This window comes from Stegodyphus dumicola, chromosome 7 (genome assembly GCF_044657685.1).
Source record: "Stegodyphus dumicola isolate Sdum_Otavi_A_Nest chromosome 7, ASM4465768v1".
In the NCBI taxonomy this organism is placed as follows: Eukaryota; Metazoa; Arthropoda; class Arachnida; order Araneae; family Eresidae; genus Stegodyphus; species Stegodyphus dumicola.
In genome coordinates this window covers 100,441,435-100,464,399 of record NC_140774.1, presented here as the reverse complement: position 1 = coordinate 100,464,399, position 22,965 = coordinate 100,441,435, and the positions used below count along the sequence as shown (strand labels likewise).

At 32.0% G+C, this 22,965-nt stretch overlaps 1 protein-coding gene across 2 annotated transcripts in view; it reads left to right on the top strand.

Moving 5' to 3' along the window:
* The window catches only part of LOC118200802 (serine/threonine-protein kinase PLK4-like), a 139,259-nt gene that overhangs the window by 6,238 nt on the left and 110,056 nt on the right, over nt 1-22,965 (top strand). For both annotated transcript variants that reach the window (XM_035372765.2, XM_035372763.2), the window contains exon 2: nt 718-822. In XM_035372765.2, the coding sequence (XP_035228656.1) occupies nt 718-822 (105 nt within the window). The remainder of the gene's footprint in view (nt 1-717; nt 823-22,965) is intronic.

Here is a 22,965-nt window from a genome sequence, read left to right as displayed (position 1 = left end):
TAGTAGTCACTTGATAAGGACATTTCTGTTCCTATTGTACGAGAATCGATATCACGTTTGCAGTACAGGAATATGAACTTCAAGGAATGATTCCTTTCTCATGAAAATAATAACAAATATTAAATTAAGCATTTATAACATAAATTTACATTGAAAATAAATAAAAAAAAATGCTCTTACCTGTGGAAAAAGTCATCAAGCATAATTAATGTTGGCATAAAAGATTATCATGCTGTTTACTGATATTAAAAGAAAAATTTTTTAGGCATCACTGCATGAGACATTTCTCAAGCTGAAGTGTGCTGATAGTCATGCTGTGGTGAAAGCCAAAAGTAATCATGATTTGCCTGCTTGGCTTCAGTGTTGAATTAAAATTAATAATTGGGAAGTCCTATTTTATTATGAAAAAATAACAGATTCACAAATGTACAGCAACATAAAAAGAAAAAGGTTGTTGTCTAGAGGTCTGAATTTTAGACCATTTTGAATATTGAACATCCAGATTGTGGACTCTATACTGTATAAAGTTTCTACTGTAGTGAAATGTAGAGTATTTTACATTTAGTGTCAACAGCAGAATAATTTAATAGGCTACTGTTTGCTAAATATTAATCTTGTTTTTAAGAAATGATTTCAAAAAGAATTTTTTGAAAACTGTAACTATTATAGTATGTTTATCATTATGCCAGTAAGATTTATAACTTCTTTATTTCACAGGATTTTGAAATCGTATCTCAGATTGGAAAAGGTGGATTTGCTACAGTGTACAAGGCAAAGTGTTTGAACCCTGGATTTGATGACGTCTGTGTTGCTATTAAAAAGGTAAATTTTGTACTTTATTCTGACAGTCAGTATCCAAAAGAAAAGTTATGAACTCATTGGTGATTTCAGAAAGCATTCAGGAACTTTGTGCATTAAATTAGAAAAGAAATTATTTGGCAACTAATTTTTTCCCAAGTTAATGCACAAAACACAGCAGCCATTTTCTAAATAGCAGCGCAATAAGAATTCTATACCAGAGTAATTAATTAATAAAATTTTAAAAATACATATTTGTAATGAAACACTTCCCATTTTTAAGAAATCCCCCTTTCCCCCCACTGTTGTTCTTCCCATGTACACAATGATCTTTTTTCACTTTTAAGAAAAAGTCAGAGAATTGCACAAGCACACTGCATTGCATAGCACACTAGCCAAAACAGGCATGTGCCACGCATATACCTTTGTTGCCATATAAATACTTTTTGGCTTCATCATTTCTTTCCTTATAATTATTTTGATGGTATACTTTGCTTCGTGAATATTTTTCACGACTTTTCAGCAGAGGTGCAGATAATTAGAAAGTACTGTAAATTTTAATGACTTTTTAAAATCAGATGAAATTGTTTTCATTATGAAATGTAAATAATATTTTTAAAAATTACATCTTGGGCAAATAGGAAGTAATGTGCCGTTATATCTCCAAATTTCCTCCAAATTTAGGCATAGTAATATGTAGGAGCATATATATCTGTGCATCATAATATCTATGTGCTATATCTCTCTAACATTTGTATTTTATATAATAGTATCCATGCTGCGTACCTATGAATTAAATTAGGTTAATTAATTAAAGCATATAAATAAAGCTTACAGGGACTAGCTGCTTAATGGGAGATATGCCTTAACGAAGCACGTTTTAAAGGAACTAGCTCATATGCATATAACATATGAGAAAAACTATGAAAATCCCCCTGAAGCAATATTATTTGCTGGGATTTGAACCGAAGTCAAACTCCCAGTGTTCAGTGATCTTTCCCTCTCAGCCACTGGTGGGACACTAATACAAATAAGGCCCATAAGTAAGAGTTATTACAGTAATTTCCCAAACATGAACAATGTTCATAACAGTTGCAAACTATGCATCTTTGGTTTCAGGTCCTTTACTTACATATCATACAGATGTACAATTTTGTAAATAAGTAATATTTCTTATTGTTTTAAATTATTTTTAATGCTGATACGTTTTAGACACTAATGTTGAATAAAATTTAAGCAAAGAAGAATAGAAACAATATTTCACACATTCTTTTAATATAAGTTATTCTTATAAATTACTTGAAAATAAAATATGGATAGCTGTTTTAATACATTAATACATTAATGTTTTTCAGAGGAATCAGTTTTCTATAAGAAATCTGTATCTTTTTTTTTTATAATTTCATAGAATTCATCACTTCCTTGTGCTTCAAGACTTTTTTTTGTCATTGAAGTTTTATATTTTTCAAAAGGCTACACCATTTCCCAAAAAAATTTAAAGCTTGTTATTAATAGATAGGGCTGATTATTTGCTCAATAGAATTTCAAAAATTCTTTGAATAATTTAATATTAGAGAATGAAAAATAAAGTTCCAGTTGACCATGTTAAAAAAAAAACACTTTTGCATAGTAGAATAGACTTAAATAGAATAGAAATATCGTATAAATATGTAACAATACTATTTCATATGGTACTTTATGATTATTCATGTCCTCACTGAAATGTTACAGATTGACTGTTGACTTCAGAGAAAACTGTTTGGGTATTTTTATGTCTATTTTAAAATTTTTTCTTTTTCCATAGAAGGCACACATGCTTCTCTCTCACATCTGCTCTCCTTTTTTTTTTTTTTTTCTTTTTTGCTGTCTTATTTATTCAATGTAAACAGCAACCTGTTTTTACTATTAAAAAAAATTTGGAGAATTGCACAAACTCAAGATCGTATGCAGTCTTTGCATTGTGCACCAACAATGATCATGATCATGCAAGAGTAGTTGAAACTTCGTTGCACACAATTTATGACAAAAGCAAATATGCTCATTATAAAAATAAGTACTAAGCAGAACTATAACCATTGAATTTCAAAAGGGCAAATCTATGCTTGCTTAAACATGCATGTATTATGCACATATTTGAGTTACCACATAAATACTTTTGGCAAAATTGTGGGTTGCCACAACTCATCAGTACTTTCTCACTGTTTTTTGGTGGGGGTGCAGGTAATCAGAAAGTAATAGATCATCTGTAAGGTTCCATGGTTTTTCAAACTGAAGCATGTTTTCTTGTAATTATTTTGTTAGTCCTAATAAGTAATGATATTGTTTGAAGTGGATGTTTAGATACTATATTTTTGCTCATGTTGTATAATTCTAGCATATGTTGTGACATAATCTTTGTTTATGTGCAGTGCTTGAATCAAGAACCCAAAAGTTCATTTTCATCAGATTATGTTTTTTAATTTTAAAAAAGGAAACAATGCTACTTAGATTTTTTGTAAAGTTTATGCCTTATGGATGAAGTTCTGTTTCTGATGATACATTTTGAAGGCAGTATGAGAAGTGTAGAAATTTCTACCTCAAAGATAATACCCACTTTAGACGACCATCCACCATAAAGAAATACCTATTAACATAAGCTGTCTCTGAAAATCCATGTTGTACAATTCGTGAACTATCAGACTGTATAAATATTCCAAACAGTACAGTACCTGATCGTTTTAAGAAGTCTGGAGATGTAAGCTGCTATAATATATGGACACCCAATACTTCAACAAAGCAGGATATGCTTGCTCAAATTTCGACATGGGATTATTTGCTGAAAAGAAATAAAGGTGTTTTTTTTAAAAAAACAACTCAGTACTGAAGATGATAAGTGGATGCTACTAAGGTACTGTTCTGTTGTTGGGACCAGAGTCATTGGCGAATTTGCTAAACTTGCCAAGAAATTGGTTCATGTGAAATCACCAATTCTTTTTACCATTTAAAAAAAAGGTAAAAAGAATGTTTTTTCAAAGTTGTCAATGAGAATACAAATTCTAAAAATTTGAGGTTTGCTGGCTTTCCAAAGGTGCCTGCCTTAATAGGTTCTAGAATCTTTTTAACTCTGTACTTGAGTTCCTCAAAGAGAAAAATGTAGCTCTGAAAGACAAATTGCTACAATTTAAGATTGATGTTGCTTACATGACCAATTTATTCGCAAAATTCATTGGAATTAATTTCCAGTTCAAGGCAAAGAGTTCAGTTTGATCACAGCAAAATCTGTTATTTCCGTCTTCCTAAAAAAACTCACTTTGTGGAAGCAGAATTTTGGTCACAATGAGTTCGGTCAGTTTCCAATCTTGTCTGATCTGCATAAGAGCAGTGAAACCCATTTGATGGAAAACATGTTTACTGTCAACACCTTTAGTCTTTGTACAAGGACTTTTCTGAGCGGTTTGAGGATATTTTGTCCCAGAAAGTCCCTCAGTGGGTCATGAAACCTTTAATGAATACTGAGACAGCAGAGGTTCAGCTTCAGGAGGAAATGGTCGAATTTTCAACTAATGAAACATTGAAAGCCAGTTTCCAGATTGGTGATTGTCTCACAGAATTTTAGCTTCAAAGTATCATCAGTCGCCTCCAACCATGATTGTGGAATATCGTCAAAAATTTTTTAATTGATTTCCCTTCCTTCCACCTTGTCAAGCGAGGAATCAACACTGTGACTGATCTAATTACAAAAAAGAGTGGTCGACTTTTAAGTTGTGGGAAGAGGGAACATGCACCTTCATCTCTCTAAAAGTATTGAACAAAACTTTCAGAAACTATCTATGAACCATTAACCCTCTGCATATGGCTCCTGCAATTTACACGGGATACAAAATCTGTCTCGTAATATGGGTTGCATGAAAATAGCATGCACAAGTATGTTTTTTTATTTAATTAAGGAAAAACTATTAAAATTTATTAAATTATTTGTTTATAAAGATGTAAATATTAATATATGAAGATGAAGAATATAAAAAAGGGCCCGTATTTCAGAACTGAATTTGTCCAAATCGAACTGTACACGGAGGGTTAAGCACAGCCATTCCACTGATCATACTTGATTGTTTCATTGATATTACTCTTTTAGTGTTTTTTTTTCCTGTTCTTTTTTAATTATTTAGTTAAGAATAAAGTATTTTTAAACATAAATCATCGCTTAAGCAATTTTTTCCTGGGATTAGTCATTTCAGTTTAACAAAAGGAGCATAATTACATGCCAGGCAAAACTATTGAGTGAAATCAAACAAATTTGGTGTGTAAGTCTGAAAAAAAAAATCACTTAGAATTTTTGTCTTTTATAATTCAGGAACCCATTTCCCCAATAACTAAATTACAGATTTTCACGAAGGGGGGCATCGAAAAATTTTTCGCACCTTAGGGAAACGGAGCTTTGAAAAGGTTGCAAATCACTGATCTAAACCATCAGTTAAAATACGCAGCACTGGTAACATTGTTGAAGTTGACAAAAGTCTGTTTTTGCATCGAAAAAGCAACATTGATTGCATCCTTCTACCCCAGTGGGTATGCAGCAGGTTTTACCAATAAACAGCACAACATTTTTAGTTGCTGTGCCAGAAACTTTGCTTAAAGTTTTTGAAGAAATTATTATTGATGGCACTATAATATGGAAAGGGTGTAACACTGAAGAATAAAATGAGGCCGTGTTTGAACATTTCTGCATTCACCCTTTAATTGCTTAAGACGTGTTTAAATGTTTTCAGAGTTTCCTTGAAAAACGCTTTAGATGTCTTTACACGAATTTAAAATCGCTCGAAAAATGTTTAAGACGTGTATAAACAAAGCCCAAGTATTGTCAAAATTGCTTAAGACGTGTTTAGACGATGCGCTCTGGTGTTCTTTCCCCTACCTTTCTGCAGGTGGTTGTCAGTTAACACAAAGCCCTTAATGGGGTGTGAAGTCTTTGAAAAGAGCACTTTACGAAAGAGTCCTGAGAGTGAAGTATCATTGTCAGACAGCAGGTATGTATTATCTGTGTGGCGACTAAAAGTTTGTGAATGAAGATAAATCGTTTTACAACTGCTTGCCTTGTGGTGCTTTTAACAAATGGAAGTCAAACAGGATCAGACGTTGTTATAGTGCATTGCCGAATTTTAGTAGAAACAGGAAAAAATAAGAATTGTAATGGAAGATGCCCTTTTTAATAAATCATGTTATACAGTTATTTCTGTATTAAAAGTTGATTACAATTTCTGATTCGTCAGGAAAAAATATAAAATGTAGCAACAAATTTCTTGTTTGCACTCGTATTTCAAATGTGTGTTATTATAATGGAATATTCTTCTTTTTGCATTCTGAAATGTTAAAACTGTGCTTTCAGCATGCCTGAGTTTTGTACTCGTATGTATTACTCTGTGTTCCGTAGAAATGGCGAACTGACATAAAAATTTTATGAATGTTGAAAGGAAGATGTTCTATTCGAAAACTACAATTAAATGGAATGAATCAATACACCGAAGGAATTTCTAGAAATATTTGTTTTAAAAATTTTATTATTAAGATTTTAAATCAACGATGTTTTAAAATCCAAGGAAAAAAATATGTATTCCGTGAAACATTTTTGGAAAGAAATCTATCGGTATAAAATCGCTTAGAATTAATGGGTTGTAAATTAAGTAAAACAGTTAGTGTGGAAGGGTTAGATATATTCCGCACAAAAAAATTACAGTCAGAAGAACAATTACCTAAAGAATTAAATTAATTACATTAAAAGAATTTAAAATAACTTAACATCTATCCAAATGTCAATGCTAACAGCAATAGCATGAATAAAAGTTATTCTTTAAGTTTCGAACTTAATCGAAATCCGTCGGTATGCAATGATTGTGTCTTTGCGATTACTTTTCATATAGATACTACAAAAGGCCGCCAAGGACATAGCAGTAAAATCTTTGAATACTAATAGTTTTTGGCGGATTCAAATTCTGGCGAATGGATTGCCTGCATACCAGTTTTCACGAATTTTTGCTGCCCATGTTTAATGTGAATATAAGCCAATTTCAGTTAGCTTTTTATGATGACGTGCCTTGTCTATGACTCCTCGCTCGGGTTGTGTTTGGTTTGGCTTGTTAGATTATTAAGCACGTGAAGGCAATCTGCCTAAGGGGAGGTATGCTTTCGTGACAGGTTTTTCTAAAGGAAACAATCTCGTACTACATAGAGTTAAAACCATAAAAACGCCCATGCCATCAGCCTGTTCGCGTGGGTTTGAATGCAGGTCAAACTACCAGTATGTTAAGAGATAGCCCTCGCATAGTTTGCCATAAGCTGAATAATTAAACATTCTTGAAATCGCTTCACATAACTGAAATGGCAATAACTTCGTGTTATATTATGCTACCATTTTTTCTCTAACATGAAATTTTGAGCTTTTCCGTTATCGGACAGTCCACCAGCTGCTGAGCGGAGTCTAACAAAACAACTGGGGGTTCGAATCCCGGCGAATGGGCTGGCTGCGAGGATGTTTTCTTGGTTTTCCATATGTGTAATGTGTATTCAAGCCAATTTCCATTAGGCAGTCCTCTAATGAAGGCATCCTTCACCTTAGGTAAGTAACCCTCGAGTACCTTGCCATAATCAAATAAACAATTATCCATAACATGCTTCAAGTATTTTCTGTTGAAAAGTGCATGTGCCAAAGTTGGCCCACGTTGAATGAAATATGTAATTTAATTTTTTTCTTTGTTTTTTATAACAATATTCTTGTTTTCAGAATCTGAATTATGAATGAAATATTTTTAATAATATGCAATTCTATTTTGATTTTTGTTTAATGAAAAATAATTTAAGCGACAAATTTCTTACGTTTAGAAAAATTTTCTATTGTCGAAACGAGTTGCTGTAAAAAGCGCATCTTCTCGTTGCTGCATACATTTATTTAAAGAAAACTGCTTGGCGCATGTGCTTTTATAATTGAAAATATTCAGAGAATTTTCAACAGCGAAATAAAGTTATTAATTTTATTGAAGTTTCTGGATTCTTTGTGTTTCGAGGTAAAAGTCAAACCATCAGATATGTGATAACCTTAAAATAAGGGTGTATATAATCAGGATTTTGTGGCCAGACATTCCCAGCGAAATATATTACAAAAATTTATCTATGTAGAGTTAATGTATATTCCGTTTAGTATTTGAATTTATCAGTGTTATTACACATCAGTTTATCAGTGTAAGCTATATCGAGATTTAGTTGTGTTCGATATAAGAATTTTCTTTTGTTTATATAAATCCGATTCGTTTAATAATATTATATTTATTAAATACTATTTATTAGGTTTCCAAATCTCTCAAACCCAATCAATGGCCTCCTGGCTAAGATTTCTGATTACCGCTAGTTCGATTCATATTCGAACCTAAACAAACGAACTGGTTGCATGGTTGGGTTTTGTGATTTTCCCTATGTGTAACATGAACATGAGTACGTTTTACTTAGAAAGACGTCCATGGAGACAATCATTTCCTTTCGGCTGATATATCTCATTTCCTATGCCATACTCAAATAATCTAAATATTTTTCAAAAAGACTAACAGATGCATATAACAAAATAAAATTAAGAAAATGCATATAACAAAACTGAAGTAAATGTATATAATGAAAAAAAAAAAAGTTAAAAACAAATTTTTAATTATTTTTTAATACAATAGTTTTTAAATTGCTTTGTTTTCAAATTTTATTTCATTTTTATGTATGTACTAATATACAGTTTATATGTGCGAAAGTGTGCTTGTTCAGCATATACATATATATTAATTAAATTAATCTGATTTCAAAGTGCATGCACTAACGCGCTATTCTCGTAACTTGAAAAACACTACACATAAAGTATTGTCTGAGAAAAATGTTTATAAAGAAAATTAAATTTCGTCTCCTTACTCGGTGCCATGTAAAACAATTTAAATAAGCTTATTGATTTTTTTCTTCTTTATTAAAATCAAATTAGTTTCTTTTTTATCTACATATGAAAAATATAAAAAAACATAAAAACTCTCTTAAAAATATAAAACTCGTTTTTTTTCTAACAAAAGTTTGTGGGAAATTTCTCTAGGTCAGCAGGTAGTAACAGGACCACTGAATGCTTTGTTTGAAAAACCCGATTAAGTGGATGATTTCACCCCCAAAAGTTTTCTTTAACAAAGCAGATGCGGTTCAAATGGCTTCTGAGAAGCTTTCGTATTTGAATAGCTAGAAGCTTGAGTTGGAAGACTTATTGTTCCCGAAGCAGTCAGTCAGACAGCAAAAAAATTTGTTATAGATATTTCTCTCTCTCTCTGTGTTCTTGAAATCCTGGAATGGGTGAAAGTTAATTTTGTTTTACATATATAAGGAAACTGCATGTAAAGCAAAATAATTCCAGGCACCCATTATATGTTAATCATTGTACGTCCCCTCAGCTCTTCGGTTGGATATTAAGAAAAGAAATTCTTATACTGCTTTTGTATTACTTGTATAGTGAAAGATTTGAAAAAATTAGCTTCTTATGAAAAGTTTTTCTCTGATGAACGAATACAGCTGAAAACATGTTTCTTTCTTCCATATATCCACAAAACAACTTGAAATAGTACTGTACTCTTTTGTGTTGCATTACATTTTTATATTACTTCGTGGTACATTTTTCGATTTTGCTTTGTGTATATTATATAACAATTTTCGGAATTGAACTTACCTACCTATGGATTCACTCTTTTAAGACAATTCTACTAAAATTAATCTTAGGAGATAATATAATCAATATTTCTTTAGTAAATAATATATTTATGAATATATACACAAAGCAAAATCGTGCTTTGTGTATATTACATGGCTTTGTGTATATTATATTTATAAATACATGCCTGCAATTAATACTAAGAATACTATTGATAAAATTCGTGATATAATTAATAATGAAAATATTGATTAAGCTAAAAACCAATTTGATTCTTTTTTTCATTATAGGGTAACATGAGCCAAACAATTTTCGTTAGAAACATACGATTATGCTAACTTAACACATCAGATAGAAAGTATTTTATCGTCATCATCGGCTATGATAAAAGGTTTTTATGCTTGAGATTTTGGATTATGATAAAGCACACAGGACCTATTTATCTAAGGGAAAGGAAGTCTTCGTGGAAGTCTTTTTTGAGGGAAACAAACAGTTAATTCACAATTGCACTTCTGAAAAACTCCTAAACCTTCCATACAGCCGCTAGAATTTACCAGTGCTCAGCTATCTTACCGCTTGGAGACTAGTTGGCTTTCTGAACTTACACAATATCTATCTGAATTTGGATATTTGCATAAAAAACGAGCAAAATAAATTGGCACATTGTAAATAGAACATTTTACTGAAAACAAACTTTCTTTGAAGAAAGAAAATTAATTGTAAGGAATAAGATGGATGCATTTAATTAAACGGCGGCCAATAACAGCACTGATCATGTTTTTGTATAGGAAATCATTTTGTTCGTGTTATCGTATAATGGAAAATATGCACAGATTATATTTTACAGTTTTTAAGAAGTCGCGGGTTATTTGTTTTAAGAGAACACCTTCGTGGGTAATTTCTAAATAAAATTGGCTTGAATTCATGTTATGCATGGGGAAATTCATAGAGACACCAAGCAGCTAAACTGTTCGGTTGCCAACAACAAACTACCAACAACCAGCTATCTTATTCATTCAACTATAATGAATTTAAATTACTGTTTGTATATTATTAGTAGTATTAAAATAACGAAAATATTTATTCTAATAAAAATTTTTGTTTAAATATCCTTCCTAGTAAGTATGTTCCTTTGGTTGGAGATTTGGTGTCAATAATTAATGCTATGTTCAAACAAGACATTTATTTAGAGCATAATGCTTCAAAAATGTATGCTGTTATCCCTAGAAAAAAAATATTACCGGAAAATATATCACCGAAAAAATGTTTAATTATTCACATTCTTATGATTAATTATTAAATAACTAATAACTGTTATAATTATTAAATGCAATGCTTATTTATACTTTACAAAATGTACAGCAACACTCTTTCTTTACAAAAATACCATACTGAATAAATTATATTGTAAGCTAATGAGTAACAACATTGCTTTGTTTAATTAAGATACAATAACACGCTGAACAAATATTAATTTGGAAGTCAAACAACAAAATTCAGCGTTATATTTTCAAATTTTAACAATCTAATTTTCATTATATCTTATCTCGTTCATTTGCGCTTTTGCAGCTGGGTCAATAAATTTATGATACACTGGAAACAGTTTCAGGTTGTAATTCCCTTTCTGAATATCTTGAATGTATATAAAAAAGTAAAATGAAAATTTAATATTAATATTATCACCCTTAAATAACACCCAAATGTACCGTTTATTACACTTTTAGAGCAAAAAGAAATTATTTAAAATAATTATTATTTGCATGCAGTTGAAGAATATAGGAAAATGATGAAAGTTTTAAATATTTTTAATTAAAGACAAAAAAACAGGCAGAAAATTGGAAATAATACGAAATGTTTCAAATATATCTCAAATATCTCAAAAGAAGTGAAAGAGATATTTGTCAGAATAGAATTTAGTGATAGCAGTTTAATCAGCCTGCATTGAAGTTCAGGTGATAACAGTGACATACAGATTTAGGTTACTTAGGTTTAAAATGCGTAATAATTAAAAATTTAACCAGATAAATTTTAAAACCAATTTATTTGAAAATAACATTGTTTTAGGGAAGTAAACTTTTAAGTTTTGCAGCTGTACCCTGCGGCATTGAGACGGTCATCACGGAGATTCTAGTCTTTTGCAATTCTCTTGACAGGTGACATCTACCGGACAACATCTAGTAATCAATCTTACTTAGCGGAATCATTGAAGTAAAATTCTGGGAGGGATGGGAAATAACAAAAGAACTGCCTGACAATTTTCAGAGGTTTAGGGTTATTTTCGCAACATTTTAGGGAAAGTTCAGTCCAAAATTAGCGACAGCTTTAAAGGGATTCGCAGAAAATCGCTCCACAGGCTAAGGGTTAATCATAAATATGATTTTATCGATCCTGATACCGTTGTCACATTCAAATTATTGAAAGGTAGCAGAGCAGTGCAAAATAGTGAAATAAACTTCAAAGTGGCACTGACTGCAACCAATCAGATACTTATTTGAGTTTACGTTGTGGCAGCGTCCTAAACTTCAAATGTTTTTGGACATTTTAAATGATATCCATACTTTCATGCCTCCACATTAATCATAATTCGCTAATTTCTTTAGCAAGTTTTTTAATTTACATTAAAAATTTCTAATTTTATGAATATATGTTATGCAATTCCACCCCCCCCTTTAGATTTTTCTTTAACTTCACAGTGTTTTCGTAATATCAGAATCTGATCCCGAATAATTACCAAATAATGTTTTGTGCATGGTAAAATAACAAAAGAACTGAATACTAGTAATTGTTGCTTCTAAATCAGATAATAAATTTGGGGGAAAATTTTTCCCAAATGGTAGTTTTAGAAACAGAAATCGGTACTTTTCCATTTCGCCGGCACAAATCTCGCCAACCAGACTTTGTTGGCGACAACATACAGTATACATATAAAAAATGTTAACAAATGTTAGGTCTAAGAATTTTTTATTTTGAGGGCATGAACATTTTAATATGGTTTAAAATTTTGTAAAAAGCTAATAAATAAAGACAATAAATTTGTAAAAAAGACATTAATTTAAGAATTTACTATGATTTCATGGTTCATCATCCTGATTCGCCGGTTCGACCTCAAGTGATCTCATCTCATGTAAACTACGCTATAAAAATCTAAGTCTCTCAGTAATTATGTACATTAATTTCAAGTTTAATCTTAATTTGGAATACAAGTTTAAATGCAAGAATTATTTCAATTCGTACGAATAGCTTACTCAGAAATTATGTAAAACCGCAATGCTTTACTTCGCTAGTGTATTCTCATTAGAATTGATGAATTTAACTCTTGATTTTGCCTTCGAGCGGTTTGATTGCATCCTAACTGAATTTATGCTCTTAAGGCATAAAATTTAGCTATCTTGTAAAAATTCTATGTAATTGTATGCCAGTATTGAAAGACAATCAATCTGATAAGAAATGGCTGCGACTTGTTTTGAAAATGAGGCGTAAAAGGTTACCAGCGAAGATATTCCGTTTAGCTTCAGTTGTATCATTATTGGCGACTTTATCGTTTGCGCCGGCAAAAAGGAAAAGTACCCAGAAATCAAAATAAAGCACCCAAAACCCGCCAATCATCAAAGGGTTGTCTTCCTTCATGATGATGTTCGCCCCCGTATTTCAATGAATGTCAGACAAAGACTTGCTGAGTATGGCTGGGATGTTTTATGCCACCTTCCATGTTCATTAGATCTTGTCTCCTCATATTTCCATCTCTTCAGATCATTTTAAATTTCCCTGAATAGTCTCTACTTCATTTCTTTGGAGACTGCTATGTGATTCAATGAAATTTTCTTATGTTTTTGTACTGCTTCATATGTATTTATCATCAGAAAACTGCTGAGCTTTCCGAATAACCCAATACCTTTTCTTTCCATTGGGTATTATTATTTTGTATTAAATTTGTTTTGCTGTGTCATCACTTCATTTCCCCAAATTTTTATTTATGTCATGCATTGAATATGATACATTTTAATTCTGTGTACTAAATATTTTAAGAGTGAGTTTTCTTAAAATATGTGCTGTCTTTTTTTTTAAATCATTGAATTCTATCAATTGCACTTGACATCAAAGTATGAATCAAATATTCTAGTTGATATGGGTGCAAGTTCTATATCTGGTTTAGTTGAAGCATATGTGGATAAAAGTAACACAATTATTATTATCTTAACATTTGTGCACAGTTGTTATGATAACTTGTTTCACGAGAGGGAGATAAGATGGATCCAGTATAGAAAAATTTCTGAACATCTTTCTTATTTTGCCTTTTCTATGCTCTAAATTCCTATAAAATTCTAAATCATTGTTTCTGTGCTTGGAGTGATGATTTGTTATTTGTCACTTAAGGATGTGAATCACTATTTATTATGTCCACACTAGAAACTTTTGCTGTATAAAGAGCAGTGGTACTCTGCTGTGTGCTCTCTTCAATTCATTTGACTTGATGATGTATACTCGATAACATAAAAAGCGACATACCGAGATGGAGTTGTCCAAATGGGACAAAAATTGGTAGATATGACATACAGAAGGGAAAGTTCTGTATCTCCCATTCAATTGGTTTCGTTAATTAAATCCGACTTCTAGTGGTTTTTTTTTTTTTTTTTTTTTTTTTTTTTTTTTTTTTTTTTTTGTGTGTGTGTTTCGAAAGTGAAATGCGAAACTTGAGGTGTATACAGTCAAAAGTCGTTAATCTGGACTCGCCGGGACTTGGGCGATTCCGGATTATAGATCATCAGTTTAAATCTGGTAAGATGGCATGCAGAAATTATAAAATTAAAAATATGAAACCGTAATTTATGAAATAAAGAACAATTATGATCTAAAGGGTATCAAAATTTACAAAAAAAAAAAAAAAAAAAAAAAGCTTAATATTTATTTATTTTATTAAACATTTCTTTCAATGTAAGTTGTTTAAGTTGCTTCGTTTTATGTGATAATACTTTCTCTTTAATTCTATAAACAGACATAATTTCTTGTTCAGTTACAAAGTTCCGCTGTTCAAGTTCTATAATTGCTGTGCCGAGAATACCGACTAATTTGTCAATAGAAATTTTTTCGTTTTCAATAACCTCTGTTACTTTCTTCGCTTTCAGAAGCAAATTATAATGACGAGGAATTTGATTTAAATCATATCAAAGCCGGAGTACATCGAGATGAAATACTACATTTAGTAAGGAATTATAAGCCAAATAAAATAAAAACATCTGCCCTGAAGATAAGGATAGTGCTGACAGATCAACTTCCAATTCATTGCGCGCTGCGGCGTTAAAGATAAACAAAGTTTAGATAAACAAAAGTTAAAGTTTAGATAAACAAAGGATATGCCTTTCCATTTTTTGCAGCAATTCCACTTTTTGTTTAATGGACTTCGAAACATACTTTCGCTTTGTAGATCCTTTACATATTAGTAAATATATATCAGAAATTCTATTTGACATAATCGAAAGTTCAAGCTTACTTTTATAAAATTGCTCTAACAGTCTGCAAAAAATAATAAGCCGAATCCAAATCGAAGATTAAGGAACAACCCAATCTGCAACATTAACTGAATTAGATAATTTTAGCTTAGCTTATACCGTCCGTTATACATTAAACGCGCATTCGTAAACGTATTTTGCGCACGCGCACATGCGTATTCGCAGCCGTAAAGGTCTTACTTTCAAACTTTCTTACAAACTTTACTTACAAACTTGCTTCCTTCAACGTGACGCATGCGCAGAAAGTTTGTAGCTTTGAGGTCCGGATTATAGATCATTCCGGATTATGGGTGTCCGAATTAACGACTTTTGACTGTATTAAATTGATGTATGGCAATTGCTCTAGCGTGTGTACTTTGACATAAAATCAGATATTTTCTGAAATGGCATACTCATTTTTTTTCCATATTTTGATCCTACACATCAATTTATGCTGAGTTTTGTAAAAATCAAATGAGTAGTTTTTAATAAATTACTTCTTAAAATTTAGCTCCTCAGTGGACATTCAATTTTGGTATATAATCTTTTTTTTTTAATTATTATTATTAAATTTACTTGATGCCTTCATTCACAATTCAGAATTTAGTTTCGGTCCAAATACAATTCACACATTTTTTGTGATTTACTTTTTTAATCTGTATTTTTTAGCAATTTTATTAATATTTTTAAAAAAATTGTGAACTATAAGATTTAGCACTTGCATATAAACGCAACCATCTTGGTGCAGTTTTGTGATTTTTTTACAAAACAAAGGCAATGGCATAAGTATATGGCCCCTATGCAAAAACATATTTTTGGGCCCCCATTTCTCATGATTTTCAACAGTCCAAAAAAAGGGGTGAAAGTTGGTGGTTTTTTATTGATGATGTTTTGGTTGAGGCTGTATTAATAACAGCAATATAAGCACATGCTGATAGGATACCAAGGTAGAAAAGGCATAATAGATTTTTTTGCAAAAAAAAAAAAAATTAGTGTCGTTTTCTGTTTTCTGATTTTTAGGTCAACAACTAGTGAAAATTGGAGCTTCATTCCTGGCATTAGTTGTTAATTTTTAATCCAGGTTTGTCACTTTGAGAGATAGATTTTTATGAGGTCTTTCCATTCATCGTCGATGTACGGAGGACAAATAAATAAATCTTATCGAGAAAAGAAGCATATCATGTAAAACACAGAATTAAAAAGGAACATGTGAAATACAGTACAAAGTCCATAATCCGGACTCGTCGGCACTTCAGCAATTCCGGATTATAGATCATCAATTTAAATCTGGTAAGATGGCATGTAGAAATTATACAATTAAAAATATGAAACCGTAATTTATGAAATAAAGAGCAATTATGATCTAAAGGATATCAAAATTTAAAAAAAAGCTTAATATTTATTTGTTTACTTTATTAAACATTTCTTTCATTGTAAGTTGTTTAAGTTGCTTCGTTTTTTATGTGATAATACATTCTCTTTAATTCTATAAACAGACATAATTTCATGTTCAGTTACAAAGTTCCACTGTTCAAGTTCTGTAATTGCTGTGTCGAGAATACCAACTAACTTGTCAATCGAAATTTTTTCGTTTTCAATAACGTCTCTGTCACTTTCTTCACTATCGGAAGCGGTATTTCTGAATTTAGAACCATACTACAGGTTTCATTAATTGATTGATGATTGAGGCATTGTCATTGCAATGAAAAACTTCTGTTATATCATCTTCATTTATTACCGCTTCTCCACATTTCTTTACAAAATCCAATAACTGGAAAATTTCACCTTTAGTTTGCGATGTCCGAAAACTTTCAAATTCGCGGCTATCATCTTCATCATCCTCACCATTAAATATGGATGTAAACATGAAATATAAACAACACTGGGTTTTCTATTTAGGAACATTTCATAAGGAGTTCGTTTGCTTTTATGATATACTCTGTTCCACGTATGTACGAAACAGCCAAGAGCTTCTGCACACCATTCTTTTCCCATTTTACCATCATTAAGCATAGCTTTAACTGTGTCTAATGCCGTTTGGTTAAAACATTCACACACACCCTTCTCTTCTGGGGTGTACGCGTTTGTGCGTTCAACACTAATTCCATTTTCGGCTAAGTACCCTTCGAATTGCCTGTTACAGAATTCCCCACCTTTATCGGTGTGTATACTTATTAATTTTCTATTCGTCTGTCTTTCCATTTGCCTATGATAATTCTTAAAGTTGTAGAACGGTTCATTTTTATTTTTCATGCAATACACTGTTACTAATCTACTATAGTCATCCACAATAGCAAGAAAATATTTACTCCCACCCATAGATGGAACTGGTAGTGGGCCACAAACGTCTAAATAAACCAAGTGCAATGATTTATCGAATCTCTTCGGAACAGTTTTAAAAGTTATTCTACTAAATTTAGCAATAATACACGGTTCACACCTCTCCATTGGTTTTCCAATTTCTGGTAACCCTTTCGCGCTTTGATTCTTACTTTTTCCCTTAATATAATCAAAATTTACGTGGCTAAATCTCCGATGCCATAGCATCGCATCGTCTACTTTATTTAACTTTCCAATTTCTGTACCGTAACCAGCTTCCTTTTTATCTGTTGCATATCTAAATGGTTTTACGTGATAAAGTCCGTCATATCATTTAGCGTAGCATAATATATCCCAATTATTAAAGTATATCCACATCTTACCTTTTGAAATCACAAAATGAGCACCTGCCTTTTCTAACCTTGCTCCTGATAGTAAATTTCTCCTTAGATTTGGATTATCTAACCCAATCCAATTTATTGGATTGCCTACTTTTACTGCAAATTTGATGGTACCCTTTCCTAGTACTTAACTTTTACAATTTCCTACAGCTAAAGACATACGTATATCGTTTATTTCTTCAAAATTTGTCATTAAATTTCTATTATTACAGAAATGAGTTGTAGCTGCAGTATCTATGACCCAATTAAATTTATCTGCATTACCTCCTTTATCTGTAGTTGTTACATAATTTTCTACTAACATTAATTCTTTATCTTTAAACTGTCCATTTTTATCGTCTATTTTAAACTTCTGATTTTTACTTACATTTTCTTTACATTGAGCTATTAAGTGCCAAAATGTATGACATCTGAAACAAGGTCCTATTCTCATATTCCCCATTTTTTCTTAGATTTAGTTTTATTTTCAACTCTATCTGTTCCTGCATTTGAACTAATAGTATTAAACATTCTTACCTTGCTGTCTTCTAAATCGGCAGTTACCTGGCGAAGTCAGCTTTCTTCCCTTACCAGTTCTTCAGCAATTCTTTCCAGCGTAAAATCTTCGTTCTTAGATCAACTGTACAATGCCAGAGTATTCCTGGGGTAATATCCTTATTGCCTGAAATCCTTTAGAAAGATCTACCAAGTTGTGACCAGCTTCAGCCAACTTCTTTGCAGTCATTCTTATCCTCGCGATGAATAATCCTATTTCTTCATTTGGCGTATATCTAATACTAAAAAATTCATCCAGTAACTGAATTATCCTTGCTCTTGTTTTGGGTTCGAATTGCTTCTATAGAACTTCCCATGCTTCTTTACCACTTGAACATTCTTGTATCAGCGGCCTGAGCTCAGTTTTAATTCCATAATATAATGTAGTGAAGGCTCTGTTCTCTCTCAATGTGAATTCTTGCTTTTCACGCCTTGTTGCACTTTTATCTAATTCTTCTTCTTTGTCCTCTATGAAGCTCCAACAATTTCTATCCAGTAACAGCATTTTCATATCGACTTTCCATCGATCCCAGTTGTCATGGTTTAACAGCTCAAAAACTTCAGGTAGTAATGACATCTTCAATTAAGTGTGAGTACAACTTGAACAAACTTCTAAGACTGGTCAGCTTCTTTTCATGGATAACGGCCCTCTTTACCTACATTCCTTCAATGCTGAGTTGAACTGGATGACTGATTAGTTGTTGGCGCTGGGCCCATAACCCTGTTGGCAGTGGAGATAAAGGCAAAGCATATTTTGCTTCCCTTAAATAAAGCTAAGGCAAATCTAAAAAAAATTCATGATTTATTCCGTAAATTAAAATAAAATAGCTAACACTGTAGCCTTTACATTTAAAATCATTTGAGTAAAAGAAAACTAGCATTATGCCAACTCATAACAAGACATTCGCCGATACTGGCTTTCATATATATATAATACTCGTCCAACCCACCGATCTTGACGTCATCGGCCAATCAGCGGCAACCACGTTAGCTTTCCACCAATTGACCTCCGATCAAAATTTGCATGAGGAAAACTAAAGCCAAAACAGTTGACTTTCCAATGTCATAACTCATCGCATAATTTTGAGACGAATATGCCTTTATCCATTTTTTACAGCAATTCCACTTTTTGTCTGATGGACATCGAAACATGTTTTCGCTTTGTAGATCCTTTGGTAGCTCCAGAACTGGAAACTCTTTTTGACATAATCGGAAGTTTAAGCTTAATTTTTATAAAATTGCTCTAACAATCTGCAAAAAATAATAAGCCGGATCCAATTAGAAGATTAAGAAACAGCGCAATCTGCAACATTAACTGAAATGCCTTACAATCAGTAAAGATAATTTTAGCCTAGCTTATACTGCCTGTTATACATTAAACACGCATGCGTAAATGCATTACGCACATGTGTAAAGCATTCAAAAAAAAAAAAAAAAGGTTTGTGGCTTTGAGGTCCGGATTATAGATCATTCTGAATAATGGACGTTCGTATTGACTTTGTACTGTATAATGTTAAAGATAGAAGCACTAGCTTCGCAGACTGTATGTAAAATTTTGTTGTGAATTTTATATGAAAAATACACCTTTTTAAAGGTTCTTTATCATAATTATTATTGTTTATTATTTTAAGAAATGAATAAATGACTAGTTAAGTTACAGACTAACAGACAGCATGATAGATAAATATACAAAAATAGATGATTTTAATATGACGCAATAATTTATTTAGCTCACAAATATGAATTATTCCAAAATTTGCAAAATAAAAATATAAAATAAGAGCCCTTCTTTAATGTAAAAAATATATTGTCCAGCATTAAAACATAACTTATATTGGAAATTTCTTAAACAGAATTGTTCAAATATACAATTTTTTGCAAAAGGTATATTTGCTTAACGTTATCTATCCCTCTTTGTCCCTAATTTTTTTCTTTCAGTTAGCTATATCTTTTTTATAATTAAGGTAATACTGCGGTATGTAAAGTATTTTTATCCTCCTTACTGCTTGCCTTTGGGGTGTAATTGGAAAATATGTCCGGCTACCATTGAAAGGTTCGTAGATTCAAATCTGGTGGGGGGCATTTTTAATTTTTTATGTTTCCTGCTTGAACTATGTTCTCAGCCACAACTGCAACAATGTCTTACAATGTTATTTGATGTATCTCCTAAGGCTATATATGCTGGGACATGAGACAATACCTCCTAATTTCTTGGTTGAATGAGAACATCTCTGCATCCAGTCAACTAATAAAACTTGAGATAAAAGTCACTATAAATAAGTAATACAAAATCCTGATTTATTAAAATTTGCATCTTGCAAGTTTCATTTCTGCAAAATCATTCATTAATTGCATAGATATTCCTCATTTTTCCAAATATCTAAACTTCAAGGCATAGCAGTAGCAAGCTTCAGTGAAATTAAATATAAAGCAGATTATAATTAAACTTTTTTATGTATTTCATGTGGATAAAACCATTGAATACAAGAGTAGGTTTAATCCCAAGCAAAACAGGCTAGTTGCATGGTTGGTTTTCATGGTTTCTTCATGTTCAGCTTGAATGTGAGCCAATTCTCCTCGTGTGCTTTGCCATATTCAAATAACCCATCTGTTTCGTTCATTTGCTCTATTCATTTTACTGATCATTTAGTTGACTAGTTCCATAGCAACCGATAGCTAAGATTGACTGGATTTAATTATTTGTTACACAAATGAAGGCCATCTACTGAAAGGGATAAATGCTTTCATGGAGTGTTTTCTAAGGGAAAGTGGCTGGCATCCACGTTACACATGAGGAAAACATGAAAACTTCAAAAAGTCATCAGAAGTTGAATGTTGAGTAAGAAAAGTTGCTGAAAATTCTAAATTGCATTTTCTGTCTGATTCCCGAGAACAGACATATTTGAATATGAACATTGTTTTCATATGAACCCAATTTTTCTGAAAAACATTATTTTCAAGTATTTATGCTGTGGAAGTTTAGACCTTGAAAGTAGACTAAATATTAATTTTTGAGTTTTGCTGCAAGATATGGAAAGAAACAAAATGTATTTTAATTTGTTTACTACATGATAAAGTGAAGAGGCTTCTTACAGAGTAATTTCCTCAAATATTGATTCTAAACATATGCATCCAGTTATAAAATGTCTAAGAAAGTGTGCAATTTTGCAGAAACAGCTTTCTGCCCTGTGATTGAAAATACTGTGTAACTAGCAAAATATAACATTTTATACAGCCTCCATTGAGTAAAATATTCAGTATATTATAATTAATTAAACAAAATGTCCCATACTGTGTAAAATTACAACATCTTTCTTATAGCTTTTCTTTCATTTACTCAGTAGATTATGGTACTCATTTACAGATGTTGACGCATGCGCATAGGCATTTGTGGTCGTAAGACCTTTACGACTGCGCATATGCCTTTGCGCAAGTGCAGAATACGTTTTCGCATGTGCATTTAATGTATAACGGACGGTATAAGCTAAAATTATCTAATTATCTATTTCAGTTAATGTTGATGATTGCGTTGTTCCTTAATCTTTGAACTGGATCCGGCTTATTACTTTTTCAGACTGTAAGAGCAATTTTATAAAAGTAAACTTGAACAATGAAATAGGGTGAATGATGAACAATTATGTCAAATAGAATTTCCGATGCTGGAGCTCCCAAAGGATCTACAAAACGAAAATATGTTTCGATGTCCATCAAACAAAAAGTGAAATTGCTGCAAAAAATGGATAAAGATATGAAGAAGGTGACAGAGAGGTTAGTGAAAACGAAAAAATTTCGATTGACAAGTTAGTCGGTATTCTCGGCACAGCAATTACGGGACTTGAACAGCGGAACTTTGTAACTGAACAAGAAATTATGTCAGTTTATAGAATTAAAGAGAAAGTATTATCACATAAAACGAAGCAACTTAAACAACTTACATTGAAAGAAATGTTTAATAAAGTAAACAAATAAATATTAAGCTCTTTTTTTTTTTTTTTTTTTTTTTTTTTTTTTTTTTTTTTTTTTTGTAAATTTTGATACCCTTTAGATTATAATTGTTCTTTATTTCATAAATTACGGTTTCATATTTTTAATTTTAGAATTTCTGCATGCCATTTTACCAGATTTAAACTGGTGATCTATAATCCGGAATCGCCGAAGTCCCGACGAGTCCAGATTAACGACTTTTGACTGTATGCCCATAAATGTTCAATAATATTCAAGTCCGGAGACTGAAGGGGCCAAGCGAGATGTTCAATTGCATCGCCGTGCTCTTCGAACCATTCTTGAATACACCTAGCAGTGTGGATAGGGGCATTGTCGTCTTGAAAAAATGGTCACTCCCCAAGGAATACAGTCTGGACAAAAGGATGGACTATCTATGCCTAGAGTGCTTAGATAGTGATTGGATGGGATCCTCCTATGCAGAATAACAAGTGGCCCAAGACTGCGCCAAGATATCGCACGCCATACCACAATGGCGCCAGCCCCACGCTTCACAGTTGGCAAGAGGCAGTCAGGATGAAACGCTTCTTTGGGCATTCTCCAGACATAAACGTGTCCGGTCATCTGAAATAGGGTGCATGATGATTCATCTGACCATATTACCTGTTGCTGCTGCTGTGGGGGCCAGCCTTTGTGATCTTTGCACCATTGACGTTGCTTGAAAGCATTAGTTGCTATCACCAAGGGTTTACAAATTGCCCCTCTGCCATAAATGTTCGCAGCATGAAGTTCCCTT